This window comes from Puma concolor, chromosome A3 (assembly GCF_028749965.1).
Source record: "Puma concolor isolate L17-30 chromosome A3, mPumCon1.1.hap2, whole genome shotgun sequence".
NCBI classification, from domain to species: domain Eukaryota; kingdom Metazoa; phylum Chordata; class Mammalia; order Carnivora; family Felidae; genus Puma; species Puma concolor.
Window position 1 is genome coordinate 117035146 of NC_141669.1, and position 16368 is coordinate 117051513.

Sequence of the window (16368 nt, forward strand, 5' to 3'; positions counted from 1 at the left end):
AAAATGCTTAGTATAGGACGTGGCACTTAATAAATGTCATAACTATGATTATTGTCATTATTTCCTTAATTTCTTGAATTCTCATCCCATCCAACCCAATCCATCCTCTTCCTACCCTGAAGAGTTCTGACTACACTATAGTTTGCATTACTACCCCATCTCTAAGGATGGGGGAGGGAAGTTCTCTCCCTTATGAGGCCTCTTTTCTAAACTTCCATTACACAGCCCACAAACAAGAGGGAGGGGGGTGCTGGTGAAGCCCCTGGGGACACACCCTCTCCTTCCTCAACCCCAGGATCCAGGCTCAGAGATAAAAACCAGGACTATTTGAAAAACTGCTGTGGGACCAGCAGCTGCAGTGCCATATTTAGACAGCAGAGGACATCAGTGTATTGAGAACAGCTTTAGGACTTAGGAGAAGGGCTTGGAGAGAACTGGGGGCTGAGGAGGGAGGGAGGGGAAGAGATGACTGTCTATATTAGGAATGTGTGCCCATTGCGTGTGCCTTCCTTCCTACAGAGAGGTTCGTATCTCCTCAGTGAGGTCTGTAGGGCTTGTGATGCTTCAGGGAAGTCTGATCCCCCTTGTAGTCTCCACTAAGTGAGGTCTGTGATCCCTTAGTGGTGTCCATTTCCTCAGTGTTGTGAGAGGCCCCTTAGCGGGGTTTGAGTCCTCTCAGTGGAGTCTATGTCTCCTTAGTAAAACCTATATCTTCTCTATCTCCTAGGAGGAAGTCCATGTCCCCTCAATAGAATCAGAGAACTTCAATGCATTTTATGTCCTATTTGCAGGGTCCACAGCCCTTCAGTGAGATCTGAGATCCCTCAGCAAATCTGTGCTCCCTTAATGGAGTACCTTCAGTAAAGTGTGTGTGCCTTTTTCAGTGCAGTCAATGCCTTCTTGGTGAATTATCTGTCTCCTCAGTGGGGTCCATGTCCATTCCATGAGGTTTGTACCCTTTCAGGGAGCCCTGAGACTCTCACTTTAGGATTGAATAGGCTCTGGATCATAGGTCTGGTGGTGGGGAGTTTTTGTTTTTTCAATTTAGGGTGTTCTGGGCTTGTGGTTAGCTGGACAAAGAACAAAGGAGAAGATGAGAAGATAGCCTGGGCCAAGTGGGGTCACAAGCCCTGTGTAGGCTTCAGGGGGTGGGGCTGCCCATTTTGACCCTCAGAATCACCCTTGGAGTTAGATATCTAAGGATCCTTCCTACCTTGACAGCCATTCTGTGAACTGATGGGTGGGGAGGGCCCTTCTTGGTGGTGAGTGCAGGTGGGAGATAGAGGGTCTTGTCTGGCCTCTCCTTTCTGTAGTAGAAGGGATGGAGGGAAGTCAGAGGTAATTGAGCCCAGTTGTGACAAGTAGGAGGGGTTTCTTGGTGAAGTAAAAAGATTAGGAAGGAAAGAAGGGTGAGTTTTCCTATTTTGCATAGACTTTAGTGTTTTACAAGCATTACCTTCAGCCTGATGAAGGGGAGTCAGAAGACCTAGGTTTGGTCCTAACCTGGTTGTTGTTTTCTCTGTGACCTTGCACAAATTATTTCCTTTCCCTGAGTTCATTATTTGCATAATGAGGAGATGTGTTTATTAGCAAAGACCTAAAAGCACCTCCTAGTTTTCACTTGCGTCTTGTACTTGAGATCTATATGGGAATTTGTGGAGGCAGGGAGAGTGAAGACATATCTTCAGAGGTGGGAGAAAATTCTGAGCTGGCCCCAAGGTTAGCAGAGAGGGCATCCTGTCCCCAGGCCGAGCCCTCAACGTCGTGGGAGGAGTTTTTCCTGGGGACAGAGGGGAGTGGTTTACTCAGAATTGGGGGATAGTTCTCAGAGAACAGTGCCACCCGGAAAGGACCCTATTCCACCTGGCTTTCCAAATCGGTGGAGTGACTGGCTTGTGCAATCAGATCACGGGGCGTCTCCATTATGGGCCAGATCCAACTCCTTTCGGTTGCCCAGCTCTTTCCCGCTCGAGCCCCGCCGTAACCCAACTTCTCATCTGTCACTCCAAGACCCCACCCCACTGTGGTCACTCCATGATTCAGTCTCCTCTCTTGTCACCTCCAGGCTCGCCACTCCCTGTCACTCCATGACAGGAGAAGGCCCACCTCCTCTACTGTCACGTCTGGCCCCTCCCCTCCTCTGTCACTCCAAGATGCCAACCTCTCTTGTCACGCGCCCCGCCCCTTCAGCTCCTCCCCTGTGGCTCCACCCCTTCCGCAGTCGGCTCCGCCCCTACCCCCAAGCAATACTCGACTTTTCCCAATCCGTGTCACTGCTAACATTCGTTTTGACCCCATCGAGCATGGCTCCGCCCCTCCGGGCCGCCATCCGCCGAGGCTGCTTAAGCCACGCCTCCGCCGGCCGGGCCTCTCCTCCCGTAAGGCACCGCCCCCGGGCCAGCCTGTTTTCCTCTCCTGGGCGCGAGAAGCTACCCGCAAAGGCTGCTACAGCGCTCGGAACTTGACGCTATGGGGCTTCCGGAGGAGCGGGGCCGGAGCGGGAGCGGGAGTGGGAGCGGGGAGCGGGAGGAGTCTGGACCCCGGAGCCGGGTGCGGAGTTGGTCTCCGCCGCCCGAGGTCAGCCGTTCAGCGCACGTCTCTTCGCTGCAGCGCTACCGCGAGCTGCACCGGCGCTCTGTGGAGGAGCCGCGAGGTGAGGCCAGGCCCGGGCGGCCCTGGGTGGGGTCAGTGAGGAGAGAAGTGGGGGGTTGCAGAAGAGTGAGAAATTGGGCACGAGGCGTGGGGGACGGGGATTACGTGAGGAGATCGGGGTCCCTGGCGGAGTTGGGTTTTCTCTTGGGAGGTTGAAAGATTCATGAAGAGGCAGGTTCTTTGAGGAGATGGAAAAGAAGTTCCGGGAGGATATGGGAGTTCTGTAGGGAGAAGGGTTCTGTGATGAGGAGGGTTCTGTGGTGAGGAGGGTTCTGTGGTGAGGAGGGTTCTGTGGTGAGGAGGGTTCTGTGATGAGGTTCCCTAGGAACCAGGGAGTTCCTTGGCGACTTGGGGATTTCGTGAGGAGTTGGGGCTTCCTTGAGGCGAGTGAAGGTCTGAGTTCCTGAGGTTCGCAGAGGCGAAGGGGAGCCTCGAGGGGAGGAGAGCTACAGAACTTTCTTTGCTCCCTTTCACGCCAACTCAGCTTTTGCCTCCTGACACCTTTACCCTGTGACTTAGTCTCCACAGTTGGTTAGTAAAGGGTCTCGTTCCCGTCCTGGGGGTCCCCCACATTAGTAACGGAGTCCCAGATCTGTTTTTCATATTTCATAAATTCCAGCGGCAATTACGCAATGTAAGACCGAACAAGTCACTAAGATGCAGTTTAAAAAAAAAAAATCGGGCTGGGATTGTAATAACTCAGAAATTCTGATAGAAAGTCCCATGTCTTTAAGAATGTGTATGGAAAATTCTTTGCCCTTGCCCTCAGTCTGGGTAAGGGGTCAAAACTGTACCAACGTTGGGAGGCAGCATTATGTTTGGCAGTGGGATAAGCCTGGGCAATGAATCAGACCACCCCCAAATCTACCATTCATTCACTGTGAGGTCTTAAGCAGAGTTTTAAACCTAAGATTCCTTTTCTTCGTCCGTAGGATGCTGATAATAATACTTACCTCCTACGTTTGTTTGAGGTCTAAAGCAGGTGATAAGTGCATGATAGAGTGCCTGAAGCACAGTTGGCATTCAGTAAATGGTGGTTAGTCTGATAATAAGAACAACGTGGGCCAAGGGATTACTGAGTAATGGAAGACAAGATTGAATCAAGTGTAGGATGGTTGACTGCTACACAGGCAGTGTTCAAGTTTGAATCCTCAGACCTCTTTTCACTTCTCTTCTATTTTTTCCCCCATCATGAGTTAATCTGTTTTCTATCTATTTCCACAATAATAACTTCTATATATTTAGCCCTGTGCCCAGGATCCCACTTACGCTCTGGTCCCAGATTTCATAGGTCTGTAGACCATTTTATTCTCATACCTTGATGTTACACCATATTTAACATGACTGTGTCTGGGATTTACCAATTTTCCCTCCCAAAACTGCTCTCCCCTTAATTTTCTAATCCCTGTCAGTGCCACTATCCCAAACTAAATCTCTTTCATCATCTTCTTCTATAATAAGATCTATGTATCAACTATAGATGGATCTTTTCTATCTCTTTAATCTCATTAAAGATTGCTTACTGCTTACTGAACACAAATCCTGTTTGATTTGATGTAGACTGTTATCCCCATTATGCAGAGAAGAAAACTGAAGTGTAGAGAGATTAACTAACTTGCATAAGGCCATAAAGCTGCATAGCAGTGGATCTGGGATTTGATCTAAGATAGTCTTGACTACAGAACCTATACTCCTGATAGCTATAGTCTTCCTCTTCCCTGACCCCACAGTCTGCCTTTCACCAAATTCTGTTAAATACTCTTCAAAATATCTCTGCTTACCTTTTCTTCCATTCCCACAGTACCTTTTAATTCAAGGAAGCAGCCTCCTAATTGGTTCTCCCGTCCCCTGGTCTCACCCACCAATCTCTCTGGTAGAATTATCTAAAATAAACACTATTAGATTGAGATTCTGGAAACATTGCTTTCATATGTCACTTCAAAAACTTTCAGTAGTTCCCTATTTCCTCCAATTTCAAATAAAAATTTGAAATTGCCGTTTACTCAAGGTCTGGATAACTAGCTACACCTTACCTCTCTATTCTTATTTCCCGCTATTCCTTACCACACCCCTTATTCTAGACCAGTCATTCTCACTGATATACTGATTACACAAAGGTTTATTTCCCATCTCCTTGCCTTTGCCCATTTCCTTCTGCTCTTCTCTACCTAGTCAAACCCACCAGTTCCACACAACATTCCCTGATCATCTAGTCCATGCTCATCTTTTCCTGTTCTGAACTTTCATATTTAGAATGCATGCTAATGGTGGGGTGCCTGGGTGGCTCAGTCAGTTAAGCATCTGACTCTTGATTTCAGTTCAGGTCGTGATCTCACAGTTCGTGAGTTCGAACTCCGCGATGTATTGTCAGCACAGAGCCTACTTGGGATTCTCTGTCTCCCCCTCTCTCTCTGTCACCCCAAATAAATAAATAAACTTAAAAAAAAAAGAATGCATGCCAATGAAGCATCCAGATTTCAATACTTCCACCAAATAAAAACAAACCCCTCCCAAAACAAAACTAAGTGATCATAAAACTCAAGTTTTCTTTTTATTTTTTTAAAGTTTATTTATTAATTTTAAGGCGGGGGAAGAGAGAGAGTGCGTGTGGGTGAGCGAGTGCAAGGGGGGAGGGGCACAGAGAGAGAGAATCTCAAGCAGGCTCCACACTATCAGCACAGGGCTTGAACCCACAAACCGTGAGATCATGACTTGAGCCAAAATCAAAAGTCGAACGCTTAACTGACTGAGCCACCCAAGTGTCCCAAAACTCAGTTTTCCTCATCCTTATTGATATACATAAATGGGGGTCATAAATAGTTTTATATAACCTGTGCCTACTATTATCACTTAAAAATATTTTCGAGTATATACATGTATTCAATGTAGTTGTAACAACAGATGTGATTGTGTATACTGGTTTCTAGCTGTGTGTTTCCTTGGGAGAGTTCCTATGTTTTCTGAGCTTTGTTTTTCTCATCTATAAAATTAGGGTAGTTAATATATACTTAATAGGGCTGTATAAACATTCAGTGAAGCCTTTTGTCTCATTTTGCTGCATTGGAGAGAGAAGATAGATCACCAGTAGCTCTACTGGGCCATTTGAGGAAGTTTGGCCAGGGTTTTTATTCTTGCCATGTCTGCTCAAATCGCCACAGTCTGATCAGGGAAACACAGCCTCAGTATGTGCCGCCAGTGTTTCCATCAGTATGCAGAGGATACAGGCTGTATTAAATTGGATTGAGTAAACTACCGTGAGTGGGTCATCCAAGATACCTACCTTAACCGCAGATATCCAGGACACCTACCTTAATGCTCACTCATTGTACACAAAATAAAAATACTTCAATTATGAGTGTTTTAATATGAAAAAAAAATTCAGTGAGGGACACCGAGTGAGTCTTGATCTGAGGGTTGTGAGTTCAAGCTCCACATTGGATACAGAGATTTCTTAAAAATAAAATCTTAAAAACACACACACATACACACACACACACACACACACAAATAGATTCAATAAGATTGGTCCAGTGCCTGGTACAGGAATGGCCATTTGCTAAAATGCCAGTTCCCATTTGTCCTCTGTTTAGTGGCCATTTAGTATTCTGTTGTATTACTACTAGTATTACTAGTTTTCATCAGCTTTTTTTTTTTTTTTTAATTATTAGGCTCTTGGGTTGTTTCCAGTTTCACTGTTATAAATAGTGTTACTACAAACATCTCTTTAGCAATCACTTTTTTTTTTCCTTTGGAATTTTTTCTTGTAGTGTGCTTCCCAAAATTAAGTTAGCAGATGTTTAAAGGTACAAAAAATGTTATGGCTCTCGTCAGTCATTTTACTGTTATCCAGTAAGATTGTGACAATTTCTTATAATGCTATTATCATATAAGAGTATCTCTTTTGGGGCGCCTGGGTGGCGCAGTCGGTTGAGCGTCCGACTTCAGCCAGGTCACGATCTCGCGGTCCGGGAGTTCGAGCCCCACGTCAGGCTCTGGGCTGATGGCTCAGAGCCTGGAGCCTGTTTCCGATTCTGTGTCTCCCTCTCTCTCTGCCCCTCCCCCGTTCATGCTCTGTCTCTCTCTGTCCCAAAAATAAATAAAAACGTTGAAAAAAAAATTAAAAAAAAAAAAGAGTATCTCTTACAGAGCCATCTGACATTGGATTTATCTTTTTTAAAAATTATTTGGATTTCTTAAATTGTTTGCAAGTTGTACACCATATGATTTAGCTTTCAACTATATCGTTTTGCATGTTCAACAGTATTTCATGTGTTAGTCTTATCTTTCCACCTAGATTGTGTAAACTGAATCACATAACCTTGAGCAAATCACTTTACCTCTATGAATTTGGTTTGTTATTGGTGAAATGAGGATAATAATCTCTAAATTTCCTTTCACTGTTATGTTTCTAAGTGTGTCTCTTCCTTCTAGCTCCTGACCCTGTACTGACAATATCCTAAGTGCTCTGACATTACATGTTTTACCTGTTGAATACATTTTCTATGGAGTAGCAGGCAAATATTTTAAGATTATTAATCTGTTCATGTCCCTCTCCTTAAAATCTTACAATGGCTTTCCATTCTTCTTTAGGATAATATCAAATTCCTTATCATGCCCAGAAGGATCGCATGATCTGCCCAGTTTATGAATTAATTTCTGCTACTCTTTCTCTTACTCTCAGTGCTTCAGCCCCAGGGAGTTCCTCTTAACATATACCCTTGGTTCCTTTCTATCTCATGGCCCTGTTTCCTGGTAGGGAAGTGGAGAAAAACTCCTGTTCTCTTTTAGATTTTAGCAAAAATGTCTTCCTCTGGGCAGTTCACATCTTGACTTAGTAACTATATAACCTAGGGTAAGTTATTTAACTTCTCTGAGCCTTGATTTTCATTTTTTTTCTTTTCAATTTTTTATTTAAATTCTAGTTAGTTAACATACAGTGCAATATTGGTTTCAGGAGTAGAATTCAGTGATTCATTAGTTACATACAAAATCCAATGCTTATCATAACAAGTGCCCTCCTTCATACCCAGCACCCATTATATATTATGTATATATACCACGTCTTTTTTATCCATCATCAGTCAATGGACATTTGGTAAGCCTTGATTTTTCAAATCAATAAAATGAGAATGAAAACAAGGCCTACCTCTTATGGTTGTGGTAGAGACTAAATAAGATAATACATATAAAGAGCTTAAATTTTTTTTTTTAAACGTTTATTTATTTTTTTGGGACAGAGAGAGACAGAGCATGAATGGGGGAGGGGCAGAGAGAGAGGGAGACACAGAATCAGAAACAGGCTCCAGGCTCTGAGCCATCAGCCCAGAGCCCGACGCGGGGCTCAAACTCACGGACCGCGAGATCGTGACCTGGCTGAAGTCGGACGCTTAACCGACTGCGCCACCCAGGCGCCCCTAAAGAGCTTAAAGCAACATCTGACTCATAGCAAGTAACACTTGGTCAAGATGTAATAGGAGGAGATGCTCATTAAATAATTGCTGAAAGTGAATGAATGAACAAATTAGGAGAAAGATATTATGGAAGGCTCTGTGGGTAAAGGATTTCTTCCTTTCACTACTTAATTTGTTAAATTACTGATTGTGCTAGGCATTGTGTGGCTATGATTTGAATAGATGGTAAAAAATGGAGTGGCAGTTTTGAGAGAAGGAAGAAATTTGAGTCAAGATTCAGCTCATGGGAATACAAGGTAGGTTAGGAAAGTAGTAGGTGATAAAAATTAGACAGGTAAAGGAAGGACCTCCATTGTGGGTCCTAGAGTATAGGGCAGAGAAGTTGTGACTTGTTCGTGTCATAGACTGGTAAGCCATCTGAGGATAAATATGTCTGAGAAATTTGGTGACGTCTTGGTTTCCCTTTCTGCTGCAGAGTTTTGGGGAGACATTGCCAAGGAATTTTACTGGAAGACCTCATGTCCTGGCCCATTCCTCCAGTACAATTTTGATGTGACTAAAGGAAAAATCTTCATCGAGTGGATGAAAGGAGCAACTACCAACATCTGCTACAACGTACTGGATCGAATTGTCCATGAGAAAAAACTTGGCGATAAAGTTGCTTTTTACTGGTAAAAACATCTATCTTGAAGCCTGTGCAGATAAAAAGTCACCACTCAAATTTTATAGTGTTTCATAGTTCGCAAAGAACTTTAAAATCTATTAATTCATTTGATCCTTGCAACAACCTAGGAGAGTAAGTAAAGTATTGCTAATTTAATCTCAGATGAGGAAAAATACCTCAAGTAAGTTAAGTGACTTCACTGAAATCACATAACTAGTATGTGACAGAATTGACATTCAGAGCCAGGTGTCCTGACTTTTAGTCTGGCACTCTTGGCTTGTAGTTGGAGAGGAAAGAGAGGGGAGGGTAAATGGAAGTGAATAGGACTGAGTAGCAATCTTTCTCATTTTGCTTTGGGAGGAAAGTATGGATACTGGGATTTTCACTACCATTGTTGTTATCATCTTTGGGTGAACTATAATACCTGTTGGTTTGCAGTCCTTCCCGGAGTTTCCCAGGTATAATCTGAAACCGCCCCCCTCCTCCACCCCATAAGCAGAGGGTAAGGAGAGACTGAAGAAAGAGGCAGCCATTCCAGGTTCATAGGTGGCAGTTTTAATAAACAAAGAGAACTTACATACAAAGCTTGTCTTGGACAGCAGCAAGACAAACGGAACACTGTACTCACCCTCCAAATCTTAAAAGTGTGTAGAGGTCCCAAGTAGGCTTAGTAACATGCAGGTGTTTTCAGTACTACATCATCACATCTCAAGGTTATGTCCTTGAGCAGGAAAGGCAAGTGGAACCCACATTCCAAGGACATGGGAAGGGGTAAGAAGCCTCCCACTGCTGGAAGAGTCAATCAGGTAGATTGGAGGTCACATCTTTTTGATGACATTCCCCAAAAGTATCAGACACTATGCTCAAGTGCTTAACAAATATTATCTCATTTGATGCTGACAACCAAGAATGCACTGTTTTCCTCATTTTACATATGTGAAAACTGAAATTCTGAGATGTTAAGTGACTTATCTGAAGTCATACAGCTAGTAAGAAGTAGGACTGAGATTCAAACCCAGTTAGGACAGTTATAGAGTTTATACTCATAACCATGGCACCATGCTATCCTTCTAACTCTTAACATTAGCTTTTTAGCAGCTGTGCGATATAGGTGAAGAAGTGAAGCACAGAGGGTTATATAGTGAATAAAATCATAGGGCTTATAAGTAAGTGGTAGAGCCAGGACTCAAACTCAAGTCTGTTTGACTCCTTGCTGGTAACACTAGATGATGTTGCCTTCTTAGTGGGAACTTTTTAAGACCCCTTCCTTCTAGCAACATAGCTTATAGGTGGTATTACTACACTGAACCCAAATAGGACCTTGAAGTTCCAATAATTGGGGTGTTGATTCTGCCATCACCATGAGCATTTTGAGAATTGATCTATTCTTTTTAAGTGAGCCAATAGGAGTAGTTTGGATGTTTCATGGAAGAGTTAATGGGTATTCAGTCAAAATTTGCCCAGTTTGTGATGTATTAATAAGAGCCCTAATGCCCTAAAATGAGCCCAACTCTGCCATTCACTTGCTATATGACCACAGACAAGTCATTTAACTCTGTGAGAGTCCCTTTCCTCTTCCATAAAATGAGGATCGTAATTCTACCCCGTCTTTCTCATCTCAAGTGAGATGATGTTGTGAAAGCATTTATTTACTTATTGGAAAAAAAACTGTACAAATGTGAGTGGTCTATTCACATTGCTATTGCTCAATTTAGGGTTACTTTGCCACTGAAACTCAGTCTTTTATTGAGACTTCCTTTAGCTTCTGCCCTTGGACTTTATGGCTTGAGCTCCATTTGACACTTGGGTTCACTTCCTGGGTTCCTTAGGGATCAGAAAATCTTTAAAGATCTGTAAAGGAGAGGCTTGTGTCTGATGTTGTTCACTGTTTGAAATAATTCAAGTGCATGATGAAAGACTGAGAGAACTTAGGCCAGAGTTGTTCAATCACTGAAGACTGCTCCAGAATCCTGAAGCCCTTCTTTCTAGTTCCCCTGCCATCCAGACCTGAACAGACTCTAGAGAGTCTCTTTTCCTACTTGTAAAATGAGAGGAGTTGACTAGATCAGTGTTTTCCAAAGAATGCTCCAGAAACCACTCATTACTAGAGATAGTAGCAGGGGCTTAATTCATGAAACAAATGAATCTGAGAAACACTACATAATAAATTACCTTTCTGGGATTCCCAATGTGTATTAACATAGTAAAGCCTCCAAGAACTATAGTAAAGACACCTGATTAATTTTTTTGCACGGGATTACCCAAATTTATTTGAGCCCCACTTTCTGCAGCATGCTATTAACATTACAAGAAGCAGTATTTCATGGAACACCAATTTGAGAGGCATTGGATTATATAATTTCTAAATTTGCTTCTAGTGCAAAATTCTATAATTCCATAACAAGATATCTTCATCCCATTTTTTTTTAAATTTTTTTTTCAACGTTTTTTATTTATTTTTGGGACAGAGAGAGACAGAGCATGAACGGGGGAGGGGCAGAGAGAGGGAGACACAGAATCGGAAACAGGCTCCAGGCTCCGAGCCATCAGCCCAGAGCCTGACGTGGGGCTCGAACTCCCAGACCGCGAGATCGTGACCTGGCTGAAGTCGGACGCTTAACCGACTGCGCCACCCAGGCTTCCCTCCCATTTTTTTTTTTTTTTAACGTTTATTTTTGAGACAGAGAGAGACAAAGCATGAACGGGGGAGGGTCAGAGAGAGGGAGACACAGAATCTGAAACAGGCTCCAGGCTCTGAGCTGTCAGCACAGAGCCCAACGCGGGGCTCGAACTCACGGACCGCAAGATCATGACCTGAGCCGAAGTCGGCCGCTTAACCGACTGAGCCACCCAGGCGCCTCTCTTCATTCCATTTTTACATTGGTCGCTCAATCAACAAGAATTTTTAAAGATGTTGGATAGTCATATGTTAAGTATTATGGATATAGGGATAGAGGAGTGGGAGGCAAGTACCATGTGGGCCATTATTATTCAATTATTTTATGTTAACAATAAAGTAAAACCAAGCTACAAATAAGTCACATTTGTTATAAAAAAGTAAAGTGCAAATATGCCAGATGTGGTTACTTCTCTTAAAACCTCCTTATTTATTTATTTATTTATTTATTTATTTATTTATTTATTTATTTATTTATTTATTTATTTAAGAGTACAAGTAGGGGAGAAGGATAGAGGGAGAGAGAGAATTTCAAGCAGGCTCCATAAGTGGAGCTCAATCTCACGATCCTGGGATCTTGACCTCAGCCAAAGTCAAGAGTCAGATGCTCAGGGGAGCCTGGGTGGCTCAATCATTTAAGCATCCAACTCTCAATTTTGGCTCAGGTCATGAGCTCACAGTTGGTGGGATTGAGCCCCGGTTTGGGCTGTGCACTGGCAGCATGGAGCCTGCTTGGGATTCTCTCTCTCCCCCCTCTCTCTGTGCCCCTCCCTTGCCTGTGCACTCGCACTCTCTCAAAAAAAAAAAAAAAAAAAAAGTCAGGTGCTTAATCAACTGAGCCACCCAGGTGCTCTACCTCCATAGTTTTAAGTAGTATGCTTATACAACATACTTTAGGAATTGTGACTTCCTATTATGATAGATGAGAATTGTGTTCTTGTATATTCCTCCAACTTCATTCTCTCATCTTTCTAGCTCTGTTTTTTAGTTAATTTAAACACAATGTTTACATAAGAGTAATATTTTATGATTGCATTTCCTTTTTTTTCTTTTGAAGTTTATTTGTTTATTTTGAGAGAGAGAGAGAGAAAGCAGAAGTGGAGGAGGGGCAGAAAGAGGTTGGGGGGAGAGAGAGAGAGAGAGAGAGAGAGAGAGAGAGAAAGAGAGAGAAAGAGAATCCCAAGCAGGCTCTGTGCTACCAGCCCAGAGCTGGATGCAGAGCTCAATCTCAGGAACCATGAGGTCATGACTTGAGCTGAAACCAAGAGTCTAATGTTTAACCAACTGAGCCATACAGGTGCCCCTGCATTTCCTTTTATATTCAGATTTTTGTTTTCTCTGAAGTTAAAAATTGCCTGCCATTTTTCTTGCATTATTTGTCTTTATCTTATACTCAGTATTTTTCAAACTCTTTATCATATCATTTATTCTATGAAGTCCTCTTTTTTCCCCCAAAGTGTTTTGTTTTGGAGTCCACCTTCTTCCTGCTCTAATTTTTATTCATGCTGTGTGTGTGTGTGTGTGTGTGTGTGTGTGTGTGTGTGTGTGTGTGTGAGAGAGAGAGAGAGAGAGAGAGAGAGAGAAAGAAAGAGAAAAAGAAAGAAAGAAAACGTGCTTGGGGGGAGGGGAGGGGCAGAGGGAAAGGGAGAGAGAGTCTTTGTTTTTTGTTTTTTTTTTTTTAGAGAGAGTGTGTGCATGCATGCACGCACATGAGCAGGGCAGGGGCAGAGGGAGAGGAATAGAGAGCATCTTAAGCAGACTCTGTGCCCAGTGCAGAGCCTGACATGGGGTTTGATTTCACAACTGTTGAGATTATGACCTAAGCTGAAATCAAGGGTCCGATGCTTAACTGAGTGAACCACCCAGGCCCCCCAATAATGCTTTTTAAAATGACATCTTTTCCACGGTTTTCTCTAATTGATATACTTCTTATGGAGTCACAGTATGACTTTCTTTTCAACCTAAAAAATGTCATTTATATAGCTCTAGTGGCATTAGCAAACCACGTTTATAGCTCATTCCTTGTTTTAGGGCATGTTCTGAAATAATGCACAGAGGAAATAGTGCTCATAGAACCAAAGTAGAACCATATTAAGGAAGAATTTGGCCTTTTACTTTTGGATTGACACATTGTAAATTTTCATGGAATAATAGTATTTTTAGAATTTGAAGTGGCCAATTATTTATTTTTTAAGTTTATTTTTTTATTTTGAGAGAGAGAGAGAGAGAGAGAGGGCATGGGCACGCAGAGGAGGGGCAGAGAGAGAGAGAGGGAGAGAGAGAATCCCAAGCAGGCTTTGCACTGTCAGTGCAGAGCCAACATGGGACTTGAACTCATGACTGTGAGATCATGACCTGAGCCTAAATCAAGAGTCAGGTGCTTAACCAACTGAACCACCCAGGTGCTCCTGAAATGATCATTTAGATTCATCTAGGCCAATTTCTTTACAGATTAGTAGATTAAAGATCAGTGAGGCTACAGCTGACACAGAGCTTGGAGACAGAGCTGAGACTAATCTCTAGGTATCCTTACTCCTAGTCAGTTACTCTTTTCACCATATGATCCTGCTTCATTATTCTAGTTGTCTAACACCAGATTGTGACAGCTGAAAAGAGAAATTTGTCATATTAGTTAAAGTTAATTTGTCAAATTAACTTTAAGGTTAATTTGCTTACAAATATAAGATAAAATGTGGTACCACATTTCAAATACCCAGATCTTGGTCTTATGGAATTGACATTCTATTTGGAAAACCAAATAGACCTATATAAAACAGCTGGAAAGCAATTATGGGCCAACTGCAAAGAGCCACTTACACAAATAGTTTACAGAAGGGAGAAGGCATGTAGGGAGGCAGTATGAAAAAATTAGGAGAATGGGCTTTGGTATCAGACTAACCTAACTTGAGTCCTGTTTCTGCTGCAAAAATAGCTATATGATTTTATACAAATTATTTAATATCTTTGAGCCTCAACTGTAAAATGGATAAAAGTAGTTTCCATCTCATGTAGTTACTGACTGAATAGTGTAACAAAGTGATGTATCCAATTCCTGGCACATTGAAAGCACTCAAAAGACATTAGCTATAATTACTATTGGGACAGTGAGAAGGCCAAATTTGTCTGGAGTAAAGGGTTTATACAGGGAACAATTTATTCATTCAATAAATACTTATTGTGCACTTGCTATGTACCAGGAACTATTCTGAACAATATCCATGCCTTCATGGAAGTTATATTTCAGCTTGAGGAGACAGACAGTAAACAAACAGGCCAATGAATATATGGCAGGTAGTGATAAATGCTATAGAAAAATACAGAGTGGCATAAGCAAAAAGGGAATGACAACAAAGAATGGGCGTTGATAAGGGAAGAACTGTCTGATAAAAGTGACATTTGAGCAGACATTTAAGAAGGAAATGGAGTGTGCCACGCAGATAATTGTATTGGGAAGGAGAAATATTCCAAGTACATGGAAGAGCAAGTACAAAAGCTCTGAGGTAGGAGTGTGCTGCTGCTTGGTTTAAGACTAGCTGAGAAGTTGGTGTAGCTGAAGCAGTGTGAGCTAGAGAGTTTTCAGAATGAGGTCAGCAAGACACTAGATCATGTAGAACCTTGAAAGTCAATATAAGCTTTTGGGTTTTATTTATAGTGAAGTAGGGAACCACTGGACAATCCTGAGCACAAAAGTGACAGCAATTTGATGTATATTTAGAATCTTTCTGTCTTTTGTGTTGAGAATAGACAGAAGGCAAGAGTAGAATCAGGGAGACCAATTAGGAGGCTATTATAGAAATCAGATGAGCAGTGTTGGTGATTTAGAACATAATAGTATCTTGAAAGTGGCTAGAAGTAGTCCAAATCTGGATCTATTTTGAGTGAAGAGGCCCATGGAATTTGCTGACTTAGATTGGATGTGGGGAGTGAGACAAAGAGGAGTCAAGGTTGTCGTCAACAGTGGATGGGGTCCGGGAATGGGAGACCTTGACTATTTTTTGGAGACCTATGAAAGGATTATATGCAAGGGAATGATGTGGTCACACCTGGGTTTAAAAAAATTAATCTGGATACATATGGAAATGGGAGCGTGAAGCCAGATTGTTGGGAGTTTGTTATTCAGAGTAGAGGTGCCTGGACTGGGATCCTGCTGGTGGGAATGGAATGGAAAGATGAAATTTTAAAGTAATTTGGAGGGAAAAAAAAGCAACATAGGTAACTGCATGTGTAGATGGTGGAGAAACAGAAAGTTGAGAGAGAAGAGTCAATGGTTTCTTTAGTCTATATAACATTTTACTTTTCTCAAAGGTGCACACTCATCTGATCCAAGGGCTAATCTTGCCTTCCACACAAAACTGGTTTCAACCTCTCTTGCAATTTCTTCCTCCTAGTGTGGTAGGAGGAGATGTTAGTGGGGATTTATGTGTACATATGTGAGAAGGTGATCAGTGACAAAGTTATTGGAATAGACATTCAGGGAGAGAGAGCAAAGGATATTAGGGGTAGTGCAAAGGTAGAGAGGCTGGCAAGTTGAAGAGACACTGGGGACAGAAGATTTGGAGGATTAATTAAAGGATTTATGGGGAAAGGGAGGAAACAGTAGTTGATGGCTGTTATTCTGGCAATTTATACTAACTGCTCAATCTGTAGGCTATTCCAGGAGAGGACCCCAGTCTCCAAACCCAAGTGATTTGGTATAGTCCATTCCTTCCACTATTTGCTTTGGGTTGCCTCTGGCTTTCATTATCTCTGTGCCATCTTGGTGCTTATCTTCCGCAGAATCATTGCTGTCTCTCCATAGGCTCTGGCTATTATTAATCCTTCCTTAGAAACCAGAACTTTTGAGAGGCAGGTGACTTTAGGAGTGACCTTTGGACAGAAACTCTGCTCTCAGAATCCCTCTGTGCTCCCAAGTATGAATTCCAGAGTGTGATATTTAGAATTCTCCAGGGCGCCTGAGTGGCTCG

At 42.5% G+C, this 16368-nt stretch overlaps 1 protein-coding gene and 1 pseudogene across 2 annotated transcripts in view; both read left to right on the forward strand.

Moving 5' to 3' along the window:
* Positions 1 to 2375: 2375 nt before the first annotated feature.
* Positions 2376 to 16368, forward strand: part of ACSS2 (acyl-CoA synthetase short chain family member 2) — a 51711-nt gene continuing 37718 nt past the window's right edge. The window contains exons 1-2 of one of the 2 annotated variants that reach the window (XM_025932375.2): positions 2376 to 2653; positions 8539 to 8734. In XM_025932375.2, the coding sequence (XP_025788160.2) occupies positions 2470 to 2653; positions 8539 to 8734 (380 nt within the window). In that variant the 5' untranslated portion in view covers positions 2376 to 2469. The remainder of the gene's footprint in view (positions 2654 to 8538; positions 8735 to 16368) is intronic. The other variant, XM_025932374.2, reaches the window with a different exon arrangement.
* Positions 2841 to 6769, forward strand: LOC112868997 (small ribosomal subunit protein uS14 pseudogene; annotated as a pseudogene).